The 20,606-nt window shown below is 42.2% G+C and overlaps 1 protein-coding gene across 2 annotated transcripts in view; it reads right to left on the bottom strand.

Moving 5' to 3' along the window:
• Positions 1 to 15,547, bottom strand: part of PAPSS2 (3'-phosphoadenosine 5'-phosphosulfate synthase 2) — a 38,666-nt gene extending 23,119 nt beyond the window's left edge. Inside the window, exon 1 of one of the 2 annotated variants that reach the window (XM_033149181.1) lies at positions 15,425 to 15,547. In XM_033149181.1, the coding sequence (XP_033005072.1) occupies positions 15,425 to 15,451 (27 nt within the window). In that variant the 5' untranslated portion in view covers positions 15,452 to 15,547. The remainder of the gene's footprint in view (positions 1 to 15,424) is intronic. The other variant, XM_033149183.1, reaches the window with a different exon arrangement.
• Between the last annotated feature and the right edge of the window lie 5,059 nt (positions 15,548 to 20,606).

The raw sequence follows: 20,606 nt of genomic DNA, 5'->3' as shown, positions 1-20,606 counted from the left end.
CCTGCATCCAGTCCCTGTGTCCGTGGGATTGCGCTACTGCGCATGTGCCCCACGGACAGCCGTTGGGACTTGGAGCGCAGAGACTTCGGGCGGCCAGGCGAAACTGTTGAAGCGGCGGGTGTGCGCGGGCACGCTGCGGGTGCGCGCTCGCGTGGACTTACTTCTAAGCGGCAGCGGCCGTTACAAGTGGCAGCGGGCGAGCGATGTCAAGCAAGAGCTGCTCGGTTGTTAGGAAAACAAACGAGATAAGCGAGAGCCGCTCAGTCAGCTCTGCGCATGTCCCCGATGTTGCTAGGGCAACAGTTTGACCACATATGTTCTAGCGCCCGTTAATTTAACGGGGTTAATGTCTAGTACAGTCATAACTCGGAAGTCAAACGCCTTGCGAGTCGAGCGTTTTGGCTCCCGAACGCTGCAAACCCGGAAGTGAGTGTTCCAGTTTGCAAACATTCTTTGGAACCCGAACATCTGACATTCCACGTTTCCGAACGTTTGGGAAGTCAAACAGACTTCCAGAACGGATTCCATTCGACCTCTGAGGTACCACTGTATTTATATATGTCACTGTGTTTCTGTTCACTAAACAAGTAATTCTCCATACTTCAGGGACCCATCAGGAATATGCCACCCATTGAGGGGAAAGAAAGGAATCGTAAAACTGTGACAAAGTGGATATTTCATATCGGTTTGATTGACTCGGCTAAATCAATGCTAAAGTATGACAAGGAGAAAGTGGCAGTTTCAAAATTTGTTACGAAGTGTGTCAAACCTTATGGATAGTCTTCCAAAAACAGAGAAAAACAATGCATTTCAATCACATAGTCTAAACAAATCCACACTGTTTTGTCCTCCTGCAGCGATGAGTCAGCAGTTTCATTAACAAATTTATAACTCACTTTGCATAGTAACAACCTTTCCCCCTTCTATTATTAATAAATTAAGGAAGTAATTTATCGCCATGGTAAATTATAGCGAAATGAAAGAAGCAATAATCTTTCAACTGTAAATCGTCACTTTACAAGTGGAGATTTTTCAAGAGATCATTAATCCTTTGAGGTGGAGAGCAAATTTGTTCTGAAGTTCCGCAAGCTAAAAGGGTGCAGCAGGGCTGACTAATACGGTGCCCTCCTTATGTTGTGGTGGGACTACAACTCCCATCAATCCTGCCAACGTGGCCAATGGCCAAGGATTATGGGAGTTGTAGGCACCATGTTGGCACAGGTGAGGTGCATTGGGAGAGGCACTCTGGCAAGATGGCAGAATGGGGCCATCTTGGGAAGAGCATAATGGCAACAAACCCCTGTGCCCTTTAAATCAATGGACACAACAGCATGGATGGCACAACTTTATACCAAGCCCAACCCTGGTGCAAGAAATCCTCCCCCCCCCCTAAAGTCAACAGGAGGGTTTTTTTTTAAGAAAAACCAAAAACAAAGCAGTACTCTGTCAACAGATCTGCTCACGTCACCATGGCAGAGCCTAGATTATAGTGTAACTCCACATGCACCCTGTGAAAACACATTACAACCAGTATGCAAGCCCCACAATGATGAGACCACTCCTCTGATATTATGGCATGTGGCATGGAGCTGTATCTCTCTGGCCCCATCTTCCGCACAATTAGACCCTTGCACAGCAGAACTACTCTGGTGATGGAAACCCAGATAAAGGACACTTTGCACAAAAAAGGGATACCTTTGCACAAAACAGTCTCTCTTCAGAGCACACCTGAGAACTTGAGCTCACTGCTACACTTCTCTGCCTACAGCTCTAAAGCACCTCAGCTCGAGACTCCAGATACAAATCACCTGGAATACTGTGTCCAGTTCTGGGCACCACAGTTCAAGAAGGATACTGACAAGCTGGAACGTGTCCAGAAGAGGGCAACCAAAATGGTCAAAGGCCTGGAAACAATGCCTTATGAGGAACGGCTTAGGGAGCTAGGTATGTTTAGCCTGGAGAAGAGAAGGTTAAGGGGTGATATGATAGCCATGTTCAAATATATAAAAGGATGTCATATAGAGGAGGGAGAAAGGTTGTTTTCTGCTGCTCCAGAGAAGCGGACACAGAGCAATGGATTCAAACTACAAGAAAGAAGATTCCACCTAAACATTAGGAAGAACTTCCTGACAGTGAGAGCTGTTTGGCAGTGGAATTTGCTACCAAAGAGTGTGGTGGAGTCTCCTTCTTTGAAGGTCTTTAAGCAGAGTCTTGACAGCCATCTGTCAGGAATGCTTTGACGGTGTTTCCTGCTTGGCAGGGGGTTGGACTGGATGGCCCTTGTGGTCTCTTCCAACTCTATGATTCTATGAAATACGCCATACCAAATTCTACTCCACTCCCAACAACTGGGGGTGCCAGGCAGGACTGTGTGTACTGTCTGCAGGTGTCCTGCCCAGGGGGAGCATCATGGGTGCTGCATTGTACAGGCTGTCCTTCGTCCCTTTTGTATGTTGGGCTCATAAAGCAGTGCTTGGAAGGAGCATAAGGAGGCTTCAGACCACTGTCTGAAGGGATGTCTGGGGTTTGGCAGCAGCAGACTTGTTGCGGGCTGAGTCTGTAGGGTTGATAAAACTGGGGCACTGCAGGATCATGTTGCATGTTGTGTATATGGTGGTTCAGGGATGTGGGCTGGGGGTATGTCCTTATCACATTGTGTTGGCTCTCTCCATGTGTGAGCAGCATTGGGTGTCATTGCTGGCACAGTTCTTGACTGGTCCATTGGCAGCGTTTCTAGGGATGCTGGGGAAAATGCTTGTCATTTTTATGCCATTTTTGTACTTTCTAGCTGTATGGTTTTTCCATCCCCTCCCCGACTGAGTATTCATCACAGCAGCAGTATAGTTCCAGTCCTAGTGAAATGCGAATATGTGTGCCCTTGGGTAAATGGGAATGTGTGCAATGCCCGTTTTCCAACACAGGAAGGGCAACTGCACATAAATAAGATTTTAAAGCCCACAAGTAAAACTTGCCCAACAAACTTTAAAGGTTTGTAGAAGTTAACACACCATCCTGCTGCATTGTAAACACACAATACATATACCAGTACTGTATGTCACACTATTTTTCTCTCCATGCTGAAATGAATTGATTATTTTGAGTCATTTCTGTAAACTGATGAAATTTGTGTAGAAGACTTGAAAAGTAAAGTTTTGCCAGACGCCTGGGAGTTATTACCCATGAGCTGGACAATACATCCAGAGTGGCCCTGATAGCCTGAGAGACCAGTGAAAACATTTAAGGTAGTGGACAATGATACAGCAAAGAAACAAGACAGAACACCAAAAGTTAAGTTATACATGAGGTTCATGCATATATTAAAGAGAATTGCAAAAATAAAAATCCAACTGCAATGTTGAAGTTGCTTTTTTTCACTGTGGCTGTTTTGAGAACTGCCACCAAAGTTAGTCTAAACACTGATTTTGAATAAATGAACTCGAGTTGAAATGGAAGCTAGCCAATCCTGTCTGTTCATTGGTCCAGCAAATTGAAGGGTTCCACTTAGCATTAGTTCCACAATCTAGTGAAAAACTAGATCAACTGATTTCCAATCCTATTTCCCCCAAAGCAAAGTGAATGTTTCTACAAAACAATCAAAAGGGCCAATGCACATGAATGAAAAATGGGAAATGCACTTGAATGTTCTGTTCCTTCCAAGATCAGTCAGTGCCTGAGTATTAGTCTTTTTATATTATATTAGACACACTTTTCTTCCATTGTCATTTCCTTTAAAACACATGCAAAGATCACGCAATAGCCAAGCTCCTGGTTTCACAACAGCTTGCTGACCACCATCCCTTTTTGTGTGTGAAGCCCTAGACAAGAAACAGTGGCTATTTCTCCATCCCTCAAGGAAAGAGTTTATCACCTGCACACTTCTCAATTCACTTCTTCCTGATCTTCTGAGCACAGGAACTGAAGAGGGTGGATAATTACACCATATCTATGGTTCAGCTTGATGAGCCCTTCAAACAACCATAGGCTCTGAACAACTGCCCTGCCTTTCCAAATGCCATTGCCAGCCATATTCCTCAGGCAAAGCAGAAATTTAACCCTAGACTACCTTATCCTAGCTTAAGTTCACATTCAAAATCCTGCCTAAGCATCTACAACAGCAGGGGGAAAGGAGCTTTGTATTCAGAGTAAGGATGGGTTGCCTATGGCAAGCAACATGAAATTTACACAACATAGGCAAACAATAAACATATCCAAATCGTTATGGAAGGATCCATAACTCTGGAGAACAACCAAAGTTGAATCCTGAGCAAGTTCATTATATTTAGTTCCCACTGAAATCAATGGGTTTAAGTTGACCATAACCAACTTTCCACAAATAATAATGAGCTCCAAGCCCATGTACTATATACTGTAGCAATGGAAGAGCAGGTTTAAAGAAAGTTCTTGTTTAAAGTCACTACATCAAAGTTGTAGCACAACATAGTCTGTGGGCTTTCTAGACTTGGCATATATGTGAAAGTAGAAAATGCTTAGGTACTATTTCAGAGCACACAACATACCTTAAGCAGCTGCCTTGCACCAAATCCAACTGTCACTCCATATTCTACACTGCTCCATCAGGCATCTTTCCCAGCCAGACCCAAAGATGTGGAGGACTAAACCCACAACCTTTTGCATGCAAATCACATGCTCCATTATGGCCATTCCCCTCTCTTCTTCACTACCTTAAATGAACCTGGGACTCAACTCAAGTCCCTTCTGTCCAAGGGGGAACCATAAAAGAACATTACCTTTGTTACTACTGCACCGGTTCAATATAAACAATATAATCTTCATCATCATAGATCATAATACAACCATCTGTTAATTGTTTTTCAGCCATTTGGGGCTTTCTGTTTGGGGGGTAAAGTTTTTCTGTTTTTTGAATCTGTTTTTGTTTGCTGTTTACATAATGTGGTCGGTAATCTAAAAACGAACCGAACCCCTAAAAAACGGAGCATTCCTCATCCCCCCAAAAGGCCAACAACTTTGAGCTGAACCCCAAAAAACGGGGGTAGGTCACTGCTGAAAGTAGATCACAGTCTCTTGGGAGTTGGCCACCCCTGGTATAAGACATGTAACTAGAATAAAAATAAAAATAAAATTCAAGCAAATAATTGTAATAACTACCGTAATAAAGCACTGCTATAATTATATATAATTTTCCTAAAATTTTGGTTTCTTTCGCCTTTCCGTGCTGAAATGTCACAACCTGAATGACCATGGCTTGCCCCCCCCCCCTAGTTTTGATCCTGGGTACGCCCCTGGTCCTGAGATGGTATGTTTGATGTTGTTGGGGTCAGTAATGGTGTTGTCCGGGTTTATGTGGCAGCAAAGTTGTTCTCAAGTTAATGCAAGCTTCAAAACAATTCTGATGAACCAAAACATAGCTCCTTATAAGGTTGGGGAAATTTTATTCTTCTCCATTTTTCTGCTAAAAACATAATGGCCTCCAGCTCAAGAATTTTTATTTATTCATTTATTAAATTTGTATACTGCCCTCTAACCATAGATCTCAGGGAGGTTCGCAATAAGGAATCCTTGTCCCCAAAGCTAACCTGCACTCCTGTTACTGTGCTTGACGACAGATCAGTTAACAGGGCTGATCATCTAAGGAAGGAGAGAAAGGAAGTGCCTGAGGCCAGACTGGTGCTGTGAGGGTCCAGGTGGCTAGAGCAAATAAAAAAGGATTGGAGGAAATAAAACTTTTTAGCTGAAAGGTTAATATTAATATCAGTCTCCTAAATGCCTCTATAGCAGCTGACTCTCTTTTTGTGTGTGCATAATCAAACTTGACAACCCAGTGCTGCTGAACAAAGCAGATAGTGTTAAAGTCAACCTAAGGCAAGTATTTTACACATTAAAGTGCTGAATAAATAAATTAAAAATTCTGCTTTCCATATTGAGATGCATACTGGACCTGAAAGATATACTGAAACAAAATTCTAAAGCAAAATGGAGTGTCATATATTTTAGACAATGTTTATTTTGCTTTACAAGGTTACAAAATCTCTACTAACTAGAAATAAACCAGCTGTATTTCACCAATACTGTGTAACATAATGGCATTATATATCACAACTTGGAAGTAAACACACTTGAGGAAAAAATGTCAAGGGGAAAAAATCCATCATGTACAATTGCAGTAAAATCAGTTTATTGCAGTGTTGGATGTTAACATTTCACTATTATTATTATTTTTAGTATCTGTGATTTCTTGAAATGTGCAGAGCAAATTTATAATGTAGTTACTGGCCAACCTTATAACATTTTGTGCAACCTTATCTAAATATTCATACCATTCACGACACATTATAAATCTCCCTTTTTTTAACATTATGGTTTCAGCTCAAGATGTCCAGCTAATGCAATGTACTTAATTTCTGCAATAATACAAGAACATTGTGCTTGTTTAAAGTAATTGCTCTTATCCATAAAATGTTCTTTGATAAGCCATTGTAGAATTGCAGTCTCTTTGACCTCAGTCTAGAAATATTTCAGGTGTTAAACTCTGGCTTTCAGATTCTGATTGAGAGAGGAACCCAAGTTAGTATTTTACCACTGTTAAGGAACAAGGAAGAGACTTGCCCCAAGGCAAATCAGATTACCAGAAAGTAATGAGAAGCAAGGTGTGGGACACAGGTCACATTCACAGCAAATATCCAATGCACATAGCTTCCCCCAAAGAATCCTGAGACCTGTAGTTTGCTCAGGGTACTTGGGATTGTAGCTCTGCAAGGAATAAACTGCATTTCCCATTATTTTTTTGGGAGAAGCCATGTGCATAAACAAACAAAAGAAATTATATTTGCCATAGTCCTGCCTTACTCATATAGGGATTCAAAGTTATGCTAACATGAGGTCTAAATATTTGCATCAATGTATTGGTGCAAACGAGACATTAGGATGTTCTGACACACACCAGTTTAAGCTCTTACTGCATGTGGTCTATTCTTAACTATTAAAAAGTCACTTCCCTTTGAATGATAACCTTTAAACTTCACATTACAGTCTTAAAGCAGCCAGTAAGGTGGAATGTAAAGAGATGGCTTCCTTGTTTGCTTGTTGCTGTTTGTAGCTATAACTTTTCGAAAGGGTTGCAGACATACAGTTATTCTACAGTATTATAATGTCCAAAACTGGTTAGAAGATCTCAGAAAACCCCAGACGTATGGCCAAGAAATAAAGCACAAGAGAGTTGATGGTGGGGAGAATGGCAGAAAACTTCTGTTAAAACAAACAGGTGTTACTTGGCTCTACAGTTGCTCATTGAATCCAACAAAATGCCTTTCTTTTGCCAAAAATAAACTAGAAAAGAAAACATTAACTTGTGTTGCATAATCTTTCTGCAGCCCTAGATCACCAGTCGTCTGAGTTCTTAATGGTTTGGGAAATGAAACTGTCTTCCCTGAATATATACATGAGAATGCATTTCAAGAACTGTTTACATTCATGACCAAAGTTTTAAATGAAATAGGCTAGCTTGCTGATCCTCCCTCCCGTGGAGCCATGCAACTGATAGCAGCTGGACTACTGAACTGTTATTTGTGGATCAGTTGTAACAGCTTGTTTCTCTTCCTGTCTAGTATCTTTTTATTGGTGCAGATGTACTCAATGTATCTTACTTGATTTGCGTTTTCTGAGCGGCCTTGGTTTCGTGCACTTTGTATCTAGTGAGTTGTGTTTGCAACTCCATTGTTAATGGATAGCTATAATTTTGTCTGTCTCTTTCTGTGTGTAGTATGTTGATCCATTTATTTTCTGACACCTGCCATGACTCTTGGACAGTTGGCAAGCAAAGGCATGAATTCTAACTTGACCACTCTCAGCATTGCCGCTGCGAGCCTTTAAGTTTGCAAAGATGAGAGCACTATCCTTCAAAACCACCTCATCAGCAGTGATGAAAGCAGATCCCATCTTCTTCCGTAACATTACACTGGCATTCTATACTTAGTGACATATGTGGGTGAAATGTTTTCATTAAGCACCTGAGCCCTCCATCAACCTATTAACATGAAGATAGAGGCAGTGTTCTCCACTGGGTAAATCTGCTTTGTATAATCTGGAACCAGATTAAAGTTTTCACATGGCAACCAAGTCATAAACTTTAATTTCCACAGCATCACCATGTTTACACCTCTAACACACAAATGGGGATCACAGGAGAACTGGAAAAAAAACCTTTACGACCAAGTTTCTCACAGCTACACCTACAATATACCAGCTGCATTGGATGCCCATTCATTTTTTGTTCAAAGTTACAGTGCTGGTATGGATTTTTAAAGGGACCAGGTTCTCTGAGGACTGCCTGTACTCCTATGAATCTGCCTGGGCCTTGAGAGAAGCCTCAGAGGCCCTGCACGTGTACCTGAAATCAAGATCTACTAGATTGAAAGAAAAGCTGTTGAATTCCCTCCAATTTCAGAGGTGGATAGCACCAGGATACTATCTGCCGCTTGTAAGACAGATGATTTTTAGCTTGTTTTGCCTGAAGATCTGGACAATCTGCTTGGGGTTTTGAGACCTACGGTTTCCTTGCTTGACCCTTGCACTTCATTGCTTTTGAGATTTGGGAGACTTTGAGAGAGAGAATGGTTTCTCTCTACCTCAAGGAGGTGACAGTGAGACCGCTCCTTAAACAGCCAAATTTAGAACCTTTGGTAATGAACAACTACCATCTAGTCTCTAACTTGCCTCTCTTTTTTTGCCAAGGGAATAGAGTGGGTGGTGACTTCAAAACGCCAGTCATGTCTACTCATAGGCCTGCTGTACAAAAGCCAAATACTTTTGATGATCATTCAAACATGTAATTAGCTACTCCTCCGGTAACTTGTGGAGACCAAGAATTCTGTCCAGTTGACCAGGCTTGGAAACTTTTGAAAACTGACTATAATTCTCTTTTAAGGTCCCTCATATTCCAGAAATAACTAATGTGTCTTTGTGCGGTGATACTTTCAAGACCTAGTTAGAAAGGCAGTAACAGTAACTATCCGTACAGAATAGTTTTTAAGCACATTATTTGAAGCACAACAATTCTGCTATTTGGAATTTTGGGCACATCTCATCATCTCATTCTATAATGCCAAGGAAACAGTTCCATCTGGCCATATTTGAGCTGTTTTAGCGTATATAAAGTGTCATGTGCAAAATAAGGTACAAAATAGTAATGAAGATTAATCACGGCAGATCTCTGGATTCCAAACGGGCTTCTATCAGTTAGAAGAAAGATTGTGGTATTACAATGAAAGAGTCACATTCATACATTAACCTGATCTACAACGACCTTGCCATGATTACACCATGCAGTTTTCTAACACATCTTGGCACAGGACACAAACAACTGAGCATGCAGCATAAGCTAACCAGATTTTACATCCTTTGGACTATGACAAGTCCCATGAGGATCTCTCTCTCTAATGATTTATTTCCAGCCAAAGAACTCCCCTAATGACTAGTGACTAGGAAACAGCACAATTAATGTGGAAGAACAACAAAAGCAATGCAACATGGTATTGCTGCCAAAAAGGACATAAATATTACTATAAACCATCATTTTATGCACACTCTGTTGATTTCATTGTTGTCTGAGCATGCATCCACTCTCCTAAAATTTGGTAAAGTGGGTTTATGTGATTATGTGTCAATTATCAGTAATAATAATAATAATAATGCATTGCTGTCCGAAGCAGCCTTTCAAATACTGTTGAAAACCCACCCAGTTCCCACAAGTCATTTCTTCCCCTGCCTAGCTGCTCACCATTTCTGCATTCTGTAGTATTTCCCCAGCTCAAAAAGAGCACCAAAGCACAAATTCACATTTCTCTCTCGGAGTAATCCCAGATGAGTAGCAAACCATACCTTATGGTTCTCAACGTTTTGATTTAAAACAGGGATAGCACAACTCTTAAAATAATTGAGTTATCTAGAGCATGTCATTTGAGGACAGCAGTCCTGGGTCTCAATCTACAACTTGTTTGCTTTAAAATAAGATCCATTGGAATCAATCAGTCTACTATGCAGCAAGCTGAATAGCTAGAAGCAGATTAAATGTAAGTTAAATTTCAGGTTTGGGGATTTTGCTTTTTAAAAAGGAATAGCAAAGCAGAATGCAATTCTTACTTCTAGGTCAATTCCTTCATTGGCCTATGTATTGAAAATTTTAAACAAGTTTTAAACCCAAGGTTTATTAGCTAACAGTCCTGAAGTGTACACTGACAGATTTATGAACTTGATTCAGTCTGCCTTGCCAGTACAACTTCAGTTCAGACTCTGCTCCCAATGTGAGAAAATCATTCACTCACCAAGTGTATTGTCCTTTAACTTCCAGGCTGCCAACAAGGTTATCAAGTTAACATTTATTATGGCAGCAAGTCCATAAGGTTGACAGCTTATCCACTCATGTCCTACAAGATTATTTCGCTTATATGTATTACAGAGCTGTTATTTAACATTCATCTAAGGGATTTCTAGAGGGCAGAGTAATAGTCTCATCCATCCTGGTGACTCTTACGTAGAACATTAATCCAAAATGAAACACGATTTTGAAAAATAAGATTATGAACTAGTTAACAGTGTTTAAGTGACCAATTTCCTGGATTTCAACAAATTGATTTAAATGATTTGCATATTACTAATGTATTGTCTGCATTCAAGGAGAAGAGCCACAGCTCAGTGGTAGAGCATCTGCAGAATGTCCCAGGTTCAGCCTCCAGCATCTCTAGGTAGGGCTGGGAATGCCCCCTACCTGAAATCCTGGAGAGCCACTGCCAGTCTGTAGACAATAGATGGGACACTTGCTCTGTCCCTGCTTCTGCCAACCTAGCAGTTTGAAAGCATGCCATTGCAGCTAGATAAATAGGTACCGCTGCAGATTAGTACATAAACAATGATGAGAGCTAACTAATCTACATTCTCTGAACTATAGAGAATCCAATCCATATTAGTAATGCTGGGAACAGGAGAACAGTACCCCCCCCCCCCGGTACCTGGTAAATGCACCCAGAATGTAAGGAAGCAATTGTCTGACTACATTTCCTATGCACTTCTCTTGTGACAATGTTAAGCATCTAAACTGTTGTGAGATGCAATGTGCCTAATTGGCTGTGATTAATGTTGATGAGTGAAACTCTTTATCTACACATCCATTCCTGACATTTGGAGCTGTTTCTTAACAAGCAGAGTTCAGATTTAAGCCAAGGACATGAGGTTCTAAAAAAAATAACAAAGTTATGTAAGTGTCACATCCAGCTAGGGAGAAATTGGCTTCTTTCTTCTTTATTTTGTTTTCATATACTGAAAGATGGCAATCAGCTAGAGACAAAAGTAAACATGGTTTATAAGACCCACCCAACCTATGTTGGCAACAGTGCCACAAGCTTTCACACTTCATAGTTCTCTTCTCTTGTAAACAGTTATGTGAAGTCTGAAAATGTACACACCCTGATTTGGGGACTGCAAAAATCCCAGGCACATCAAAATATTATGTTGTTTCCTGGGCATATATGGCATCTTTATTCAGGCCTTCTGTAAGTCTGGGTCCTACAAACATGATTCAAAAATACAAAGAAAAGAAGCAAACTTCAAGCAGGTATAAAGAGAGAGTATTTATTCATTCAGTTACATTTCTGAACACATTCAGGGACAACAGGCAATTCTATATGCCACATTACAGTTTGGTGCTGTCCTTTGTTGTTGCTGTTCCCCCTTGCCCCTAAACAATTTCAAATATTTTTCCATCACTGCTCACCCAAAAGAAATTAGAGCAATAAAGAGTTACATCTTCTGTATTGTCACTTCAGTCCTGCGTACAATAAGATTTTTGGGAGAACCTTCAAACAGCCTAGGAAACACAAGTCAAGAGTGCCAATTTGTCAAACAATGAAGCTGAACGTTAAAAAGGAAGCAAATGAGATTAGAGAGCTTCCTTGGCTGCAGCAATCACAATATGAAGAAAACCATGATAATAGTGGAGGGAGGGAGGATCTTACAGTGTTTCTACTCTCCTGTCATCTTATATCTCTTAGCTGTTTCCTTAAGAATGCATTGCAGTTGAAGCAGAATTATATGCTACCAGACAAGTAACTCTGATGAAATAATGTAAATAATACAGCGGGACCACCTAGCTACAGGATATAACACTATAATCTGGGCCCCAGCCTTGTCACTTAGACATCTCTGTACCCGAGCCCTGACAGCAGTTTCTGGTTTATTAACATTCTTGAATGAACCATATAACACCAGCCCAGCCACAAGATTATATGCTCAATATCTGGCAAATCTCCTAACGGGCATAGAGGATGACGTTGTAACTGCTAAGCATTTCAGAACACTGGCTTTTCTCTTTGCTGTTTGCACTGCTGGTGGTTTTCTTGCCTGAGCCACCTAGGTGTGCCTCGCTAATACCATTCCTTCTCCTGAAACAACCTCTGGCTTCCCGTACTTTGGGCCCCTCTTGCTCTCTGCTGTAGAAACACTGCATTCTGGACCATAATTACTACAAGGAAGGGACGTTCTAGCATTCTGTGCTCAATGAGGACATTTCTGGATACAAAAGTTGTGTCCTGCAATCTTAACTCTACTGGCACCTTGGAAGAAATGGCAGACAAAGTAGTTAAGGTGGTCACTGTGGAAACTTTGCAAACTTTGCTTTGCAAAATAATTCTATCTCCCTAGTGGGTTTTGTTAGGTCTCTCTCTCTTGCCCCCCCCCCAGTACCCCTTTCTCCACTCCGCTTTTCAATGTTAAGGTATAGCAATCAACTGTAGTAACTGTACCCTGGTTTTAGCTGATCTTATCATTAAATCCAACACAAATGATATTTATTGCTTGTAAGCATAGGTCACTGCAAATACAGTAAAATACTGATTAGCACAGACCTAAAGTGTGGATAAATTATACTCCATTTAAAACGCAACCAAATTTAAAGTACATCTTAAAACGTCCTGGGGTTAGTCTTAGATTTGGCTTGCTCAAGTTAACAAGTCCCCTTTACAAACCCCTGACATTTGGATCAAGTGTCTCACTTGGATTTTCTTTGCCGCAGTTGCAAATAGCGCAAGGTAATAACTTAGTTTTCTTGAATTACTGATATTTTAATGTAATTTTATGGAATCTGCAACTTGTGCCGCATCCTGGCATCCAGTGAAATGAATCCAGAGTTATAAATGCTCTTAATAAAATAACCACACCTCTTAAACACACACACACACACAACAGTTGTACATCTATACAGCATGGTTTAACATATTGTTATGACTCGTATCTACTATGCTGATGGGCAGGGGACCACATAGGTTAAACTTTGGGTTCTGTGCAAAGAAAATGATGCTGGGTACTGAAAGGAAAGGTAAACCAGCTAAATCACCCTGTCAGGTAAATGTCTCAAATACATCTCCCACCATAGCTAAAGCCCTATGCAGTGATGCCCCCTAAGCATCTTGACACAATACATCAGCCCCCCCCTCCCCAACACAGTCTATGGCACCACAAAACAGACACTTCCAACTTAGGCAGCTTTCACAAGTCATGCCAAGAAAGTATTTGAATCTATAATTCATCACACATGCATGTTCCTGTTAATGCCAGGAAGAATGTCGAAGGAAACCACTTTTAAATGGAACATATATTTCAGACAATATAGAATTTGTATATAAATTCCCACGGGTGTAGGAAATGCTAATAAATCAATATTAATTAAGCATCCCTTGTTAAAAACTTGCTACTTTAAAATGCTCATCTAGCAATGAACTTTCAAGCAAGTATTGAACTGATTTAGGCTTCAAATCCAGAATCTATTTTCAAAGCTTTTGATGCATAGAAAGAGACTTTTCCCCCTCTGTCCATACGCAGAGTGCTTTCGCCCTGTCACTGAATAATCACAGTGGCCACAGTAGGCAAGCAAGAAGCATTATCAAAATTCCAGGACACATTCCAACCAAGCAAAAGCACTTAGGGTGTGAAGCAGGACCACTATGGGGTGTGTGGCCTGAAGAGAGTTCCAGGGGCCAGATAGGGGGACCTTGGGGTCACTTGCGGGCCATGGGTGTGAGGCTCCCCATCCTTGGCATAAACAGTCCATAACATACCACTCAATGAGACAGGGTGAGCGAGAAGAGGCAGGAGCAGCTGCTGCTGCGCTTCCATATAATTGCTCAGCCTGTTCTTCTCTTGACAGGAAGGATCAGGCAAAGGATGGCTACCCTAGTGCCTCTCATGGCTTGCACATCCTTGCTCCCTAGGCTGTGCAATGGAATGACTGGGCCCCAAAGAAGCCACCGGATGGATGAATGAGTGAGTGAGCAAAAAGAGGAAATGGCCAACAGCTTCTAATAAGACAAAGCCCAATCTGCTCACTCTCTTACTCTCTCTCTACAGGTGGTGAAGCACAGCTGAAGGTCAGGGAAGATCCCACCACCTGCCACTTTGACCACCTGCGCTCTCCCTATAGGCGGCACCATTATGGGGACTGGGATGACAAAGAGGGTGGGTTAGTAGATAGTGGTGGCTGCTTGCGGTTCATGTCCAATCTCCTCTGCACGGTGCCAAGAGAGGAGAGGTTATGTTTTCCTTGAAGTTCCATTGTACATAACAGGACTTGCACACCATTCTCCTGAAACCGCACACACACAGTTTATTAAGGAGTCCTGGGCACTGTAATTCCGTGAGGGGTAGACTACACTGCCCAGAACTCTTTGAGTGAAAGAATAATAGCATCATAGAATTGTAGGGTTGGAAGGGACCCCAAGGGTCATCCAGTCCAACCCCCTGCAATGCAGGAATCTCAACTAAAGCATCCAGGAATGTGCTTCGAAGGTGCTTTAAGGGTACCATGCGTCTGTACGCAGCCATGACTGTTCAACAAAAACAGTGTATTTGCCAAGACACGGGCATCATGACTTCAATGTCCCCTCTCTCTCACACACACTCACACACCAGCCTAGCGGATTCAAAAGTTTGGTCAGCTCTCCGTGGGGTTTTGGAAGACACCCCAACCCACCCCAGCCCCAAAGTGCCGGTTTAACTCTTAGCCACTCACTGCATGCTAACGCAACCTACCTCCTCCTCTAACGAGCTGCTTATTTGGAGGGTCTCTCTGACAAAAATCACCTTTCTGGCGGCGCGCAAAGAGGACTAGCAAAGGGAGATGACATCTCCTGCCCCGCTGGTGGTAGACCCCGGGGGCTGCTGCGCGGACCAGGATGGCATCTTGCAGCTGCGCCCTGGCGCGGCTGCCTCTGCCCCAGCGGAGAAGGGGGCTGCAGCCAAGCGCCCATCAGCGTGAAGAGAGAGAAAGAAGCGCGCGAGCGCAGCGTGGCGGGGTAGATGCTAAAAAAAAAAAAAAAAAAAAAAGGCGCCTCCCGCAGGGCACCGGCACTATGCCGCTGCTACTACTGCCGCCGCGAGAGAGAACTGCTGAAGCAGCACTTACCATCCTTTGCTTCTTGCTGTCGGACATGTCGCCGGCTTCGCGGCTCCCTCGGCTCCTGGCAGCAGTGACGGGGTGGAGTGGCGGGCAGGAAGGCAAGCAAGCGGCTGGCTCCCGCGGGCTGCTGAGAAGCTTCGAAGGGAAGGGAGTAGGTATAAAAGCGGCCGAGGAGGAGACACGTAGCACTTCCCCGGACCGCCTTTCCAGCCCACGGCTCACACCCCGCGCCCTCCTCTGGCTCCTCCCCTCGGTGCTTGCTCTTCTCCCGGCTGGCTGCCACAGAGTATATTCACAGGAAAACTTTTCTCCTCTCGTGGCTGAGTGAGTTTCCCCCCCCCCCCCGCCGCCAGTGAGGACCCGTGTTTTTTTATTGTTTTAAATCGCCTCAGGCGGCGCTCGCTTAACAAAAACATGTCTGATAGGGGACACTGTCTCACCCACGCGTTTCCCTGGCTAAAGGTTTGCAGGCTGGCGCTGGACGGATGGGAGGTCCAACCCTCGCCAACAATCTCACCTTTGTGCAACGAAAAACAACAACAACAACCCCGGGCTTTCCCTCGCCTTAAACGCCGGTTTAGGGAAGCCTGAGGGCAAAAAAGCAAAGTACAGTATGCCAAAGGACACTCTGGGCATGATAGGTGATTGTGGGCTGGGAAAGTGGCTGCCAATTTTGTTTTTCTATATAAACCCTGCTTCCCAGCCCAAAGCAGCTTGCAATGCAGTGACAGAGCCACACAGGCAAGTAAAGGCAGGATATTATTAGGGATACTTGGATGTGTTTAGGCCTACAGCACTTCCTTCTGGTCACCTGCAGTTGTTATCATAGGCCAACACAGCCAGCCACATCGGCAGCACACCTCTAAAGCATTCTTATGACACTTGCAACAGTCATGGAGAATCAGCGTTTTGTTAAAGGCTGCTAACCTTAGAGAACTACAGTTCCCAGCACCCACGGAAACTACATTTCCCAGGATTCTCTATGGCTGCTAAAGTGGCATAAGAATGCTTCACATGTGTTCTGGAAAGAAGAAGCTGTAGGGTGGAGACATGGGCCAATAGATCATAGTAAGAATAACAACCCAAGGAGCCCTCCAACTGTGTGTTTCAACACTACAGGCAGGGCGTGAGGTGGCAGTGCTACCAGCACATTTAAAACACACACAGCTTTCAGGCACAAAAACAACACACCATGGCAGCTTCAGGCAGTAGTACCATGAAAAGTCCTCTCCTCCATACACTTTCCGGTACCTTAATTCTTCTGTCCTTCCTCGCCTCCGCTCCAAGCCAACTGCATCCCTGTATTTTCTTTCACTTCAGCTGCAAAGAAGCAGCAGTGCTAGGAGAATCTCACACACTTGAGACAATTTCCACAGGGGCTGCTCTTGTTAGCCTGTTGCTACATAAACAGCAGGCAGCTTAAAGACTGGCAAATTTTATTATGGCATAAGATTTTGTGGACTAGAGCCCACATCTTCTGACAAGTCCACTATATATAATGTAGAAAAGGCAGGGATTCGTTGTTGTTTTTCAGGAATCCCTAGTATCAGAGTAGAAAGCCAACAGTGCAAGATGCACAGCCTGCCTTGGCCCTAAATTGTTAAGTGGTGCTGTGGGAAGACTGGGAGCGTGACAATGAAAAAACTGAGTAGCTGTGTGTGCCATGGAGGTCCAGATTTGTGGGAACTTCAAATGTTATAATAATACAGTGGTACCTCGGGTTACATACGCTTCAGGTTGCATACTCTGCTAACCCAGAAATAACGCTTCAGGTTAAGAACTTTGCTTCAGGATAAGAAGAGAAATCATGCTCTGGTGGCGCAGGGGCAACGGGAGGTCCCATTAGCTAAAGTGGTGTTTCAGGTTATGAACAGTTTCAGGTTAAGAACGGACCTCCGGAACAAATTAAGTACTTAACCAGAGGTACCACTGTAATTTATAATAATTTATTATTTATACCCTGCCCATCTGGCTGAGTTTCCGCATGTTGGCCCCAAAGAACTGCTGCAGGTGTGTTTAGGTGGTCATTTTTCATTTACTGAAAGGAGAAAGGCAATTTAATTGGAAAATAAATTTATGACATCTGTTCTTTCTTCTTGTCATGTGTGTAAATAGTCAGGGCCGGCCCAAGACATTTTGGCACCTGAAGCAACCGCAAAAGGGTCTCCTTTCTCTGTCATGGAAGAATGTGAGAGTAAAGTCTACATTGGGAACAGGGAGTGGAGGGAGAAAGCTCTACATCAGGATCTGCTGCCCCTGTGGATCCTGCCGCCTGAGACAGTCGTCTCACCTGGCCTCCTTGGATGACCAGCCCTGTAGATAGCATTTTTTTAAAAACATAATGTTTATTAAAAAATTTAAACATAACAGAAAAGAACAATAACAAAACATCAAAACTACAATAATAAACATTAACAAAAAAAACATCAATACCACACCTTATTATTTCTAATAATGAATTCCAATTTCCCTCACGTCTTATTGGGACTTCCTCCTGTCTCCTCCTTCTGCGTCCCTTGTGAATATTTTTTTGTAACTTCCCAATCATACATAATTCTAATCTAATCTTATCTATTTTCTAACAAAATACTTATCCATTTATATTTCTTATCTATCACCTTATATCCTTATCTATGTAATTAGATCTATCTCTTCTCCTTCCTTATCATCTAATATCAAAAAATAACTAATTTCTAATCTACAGCCTATCTTATACTCAAAATATATCTAACCTTCAATCTTACAATGCTCCTTTAAATACATTTTAAATTTTCTCCATTCTTTCTCCACCGCGTCATCCCTCTGGTCACGGATCTTCCCGGTCATTTCTGCAAGCTCCATATAGTCCATCATTTTCATCTGCCATTCTTCAATTGTTGGTAGATCTTCTGTTTTCCAGTTCTTAGCAATCAAAACCCTTGCTGCTGTTGTGGCATACAAGAACCAGTTCTTATCACTTTTTGCTATGTTCTGTCTGTAAATAGCATTATAGTGGGAAGGTAAAACCGGCATACATCTTGTGGTTCATTGCACTAAAATAAACCCTTTGTACAGAACAAGCAATTGCTCTGTCATACATTTTAAGTGATATAGAAGGAGAACATGGTATACTCTATAAGCAGTTGATTACATAGATAAGAAAATGTAAAACCCAGCCATAAAACGTGAATAGCTAATCCACAGAAAGGTAGTTACGGTGTGATAAAATTTCCATTATGTCACACAAACAAGTTTGAACCAACAACATGTTGAGAGTCTCTGTACTCATTTGGAATATAATCCATTGAGATTTGTTAGTTAGTTTGTTTGTTTGTGGCTACAAGAGTTAAAACTGGGCTGGAAGATCTAGCAAAAGCTTTAAGCATCACAAAGGATTATTGAAGTAAAGTGTTAGAATACTATATAACTGCTGGAACTCCAGGTAGGTACAGATAAGCAGAGAGCCTTTTTTTTTCAAAAGTAGCACTCTTCTCTCCCTTCCTCTAAGAACTGGAATCTGTACACAATATTTCCTGGAAAACATTTTAAACTGTTAGTCACTTTTGCTAACAAATATATAAATAGAGTGAATATGTTGGTCTGAGATATTTCATCTTGAACAAATAAGAACTGTCCCTCTGGCAACACAACACAGCTCCCTTCTTGTAATAATGAGGATTAGCACAGATTAGTATAGATTTACTACTATATATATATACACCATTCTATGCTTCTGTTGTTTCAGAGGATTTACTTACACACTGTGAATTCTCACAGGGTTGCTTTTTTCCCCTACAGCTGGTGAAAAATAATATCTCCTGAGCACATCTTCTCATATTTGTGACAATATTCAAGCTTATTCAGGTACCGGTATTAGTAAAATTAAGATGGCTGGCTGGGAAACTGGGAAAAGTGGGAGTGTGTGTTACTTCCCTGCACACACATCCCAGGTTCATAACTTATTAAAGCAGTTCATAATTTATTAAAAAATAAAAAGTGTCCACTGGTAAGAGCAAGGGAAGGGGCTTGGCCTTTTGCTTTTTTGTTTCCATACACTGGCCCACTGACCAATGTAGTTGCTGACTATTATTCCTAAATATGGTTTGTTCTCTTAGAACAAGAAATTACAAAACCTGAAAAATGCATACTGAACACTCATAGGTAATGGAGCGAAACTGGTTTACAAACAATGGTCCAGCTTGCATGTGAAGTCGAGCTAAGCTATGGTTAAGCAAGAACACATGAGTGTGCAAGTACAGGCCGTGACCATTTTGTGGGCGTTCAATTGACACATGGGTCGTTTTGGACCCGGAAGAGGGCAGAACAGGGGTGAAACAGCAGCTAATAAATACTAGTTGTCATCAGGGAGCATAATGCAACAAAAACAAACCCACACCTTAAACAAGTCAAAGGTCTGCATGAAGAGGAAAACCCAAATTGATGTTTGTTTTGAATGAGCGCTTAAGAGCGGTTTCCCCCAGGACTGGAGGAAAGCAGTGGGTCAAGAGGAAGTGTGGATAAACTCACAGTGAGTGCACAGTAAATGGAAATATGAACACAGTCTCCACAAAATGAAAGCAGAGATCCATCTCATTGTCTGGAGTGGGAGTTTCCAGGTTTTTATTGGAAGCGATTCAACCTCCCCAAGGATGGAAGTGAGTGCTACCCATGGAAATCAGTGGAGAACACCAACATCTTAGTAGTGGCTGGGCAGCAACATGCCTACTGCCCTGCAAAAGAATCAGCCAAGATAGGATTTACTACTCTATTGTCATATTCCATTAGAAAAAACTGCCAATGAAATTCCAGTGTAAATATAATATATTATTCCCATATTGCTGTTTTGGAGGTTGAGAAAGAGCAAGAGAGAGGTTTACAACAGCCATGCAATAGAGCCAATATCAATACTGCAGGTTACAGGTCAAATGCTTGTGAAGTTTGTCCTTGCATAATTTGAAATTTGAAATACTTTATTGTCGCTTGTACAACTTGTATACAGTGAGATTACATGAGCATCCCCACTCAGCTCTCTTAGTCTTAATTCCCCTCGTTTACTGATGCACACTCACCTAACCTGAAAGTCAGTTGCCCTGTTGTTATCCTTTCATTCAGTAGCCTAACAGCCCACAGATAGAAGCTGTTCTTTACCCTGTTGGTGGGACTAATCTCCTGCAAGGGCAGGAGATCGAGAAAGTGCCGGCCAGGGTGT

The sequence above is a fragment of the Lacerta agilis genome, chromosome 5 (genome assembly GCF_009819535.1).
Source record: "Lacerta agilis isolate rLacAgi1 chromosome 5, rLacAgi1.pri, whole genome shotgun sequence".
Lineage (NCBI taxonomy): Eukaryota > Metazoa > Chordata > Lepidosauria > Squamata > Lacertidae > Lacerta > Lacerta agilis.
The sequence above is the reverse complement of the archived record's forward strand: the minus strand, read 5'-3'. Positions and strand labels throughout refer to the sequence as shown.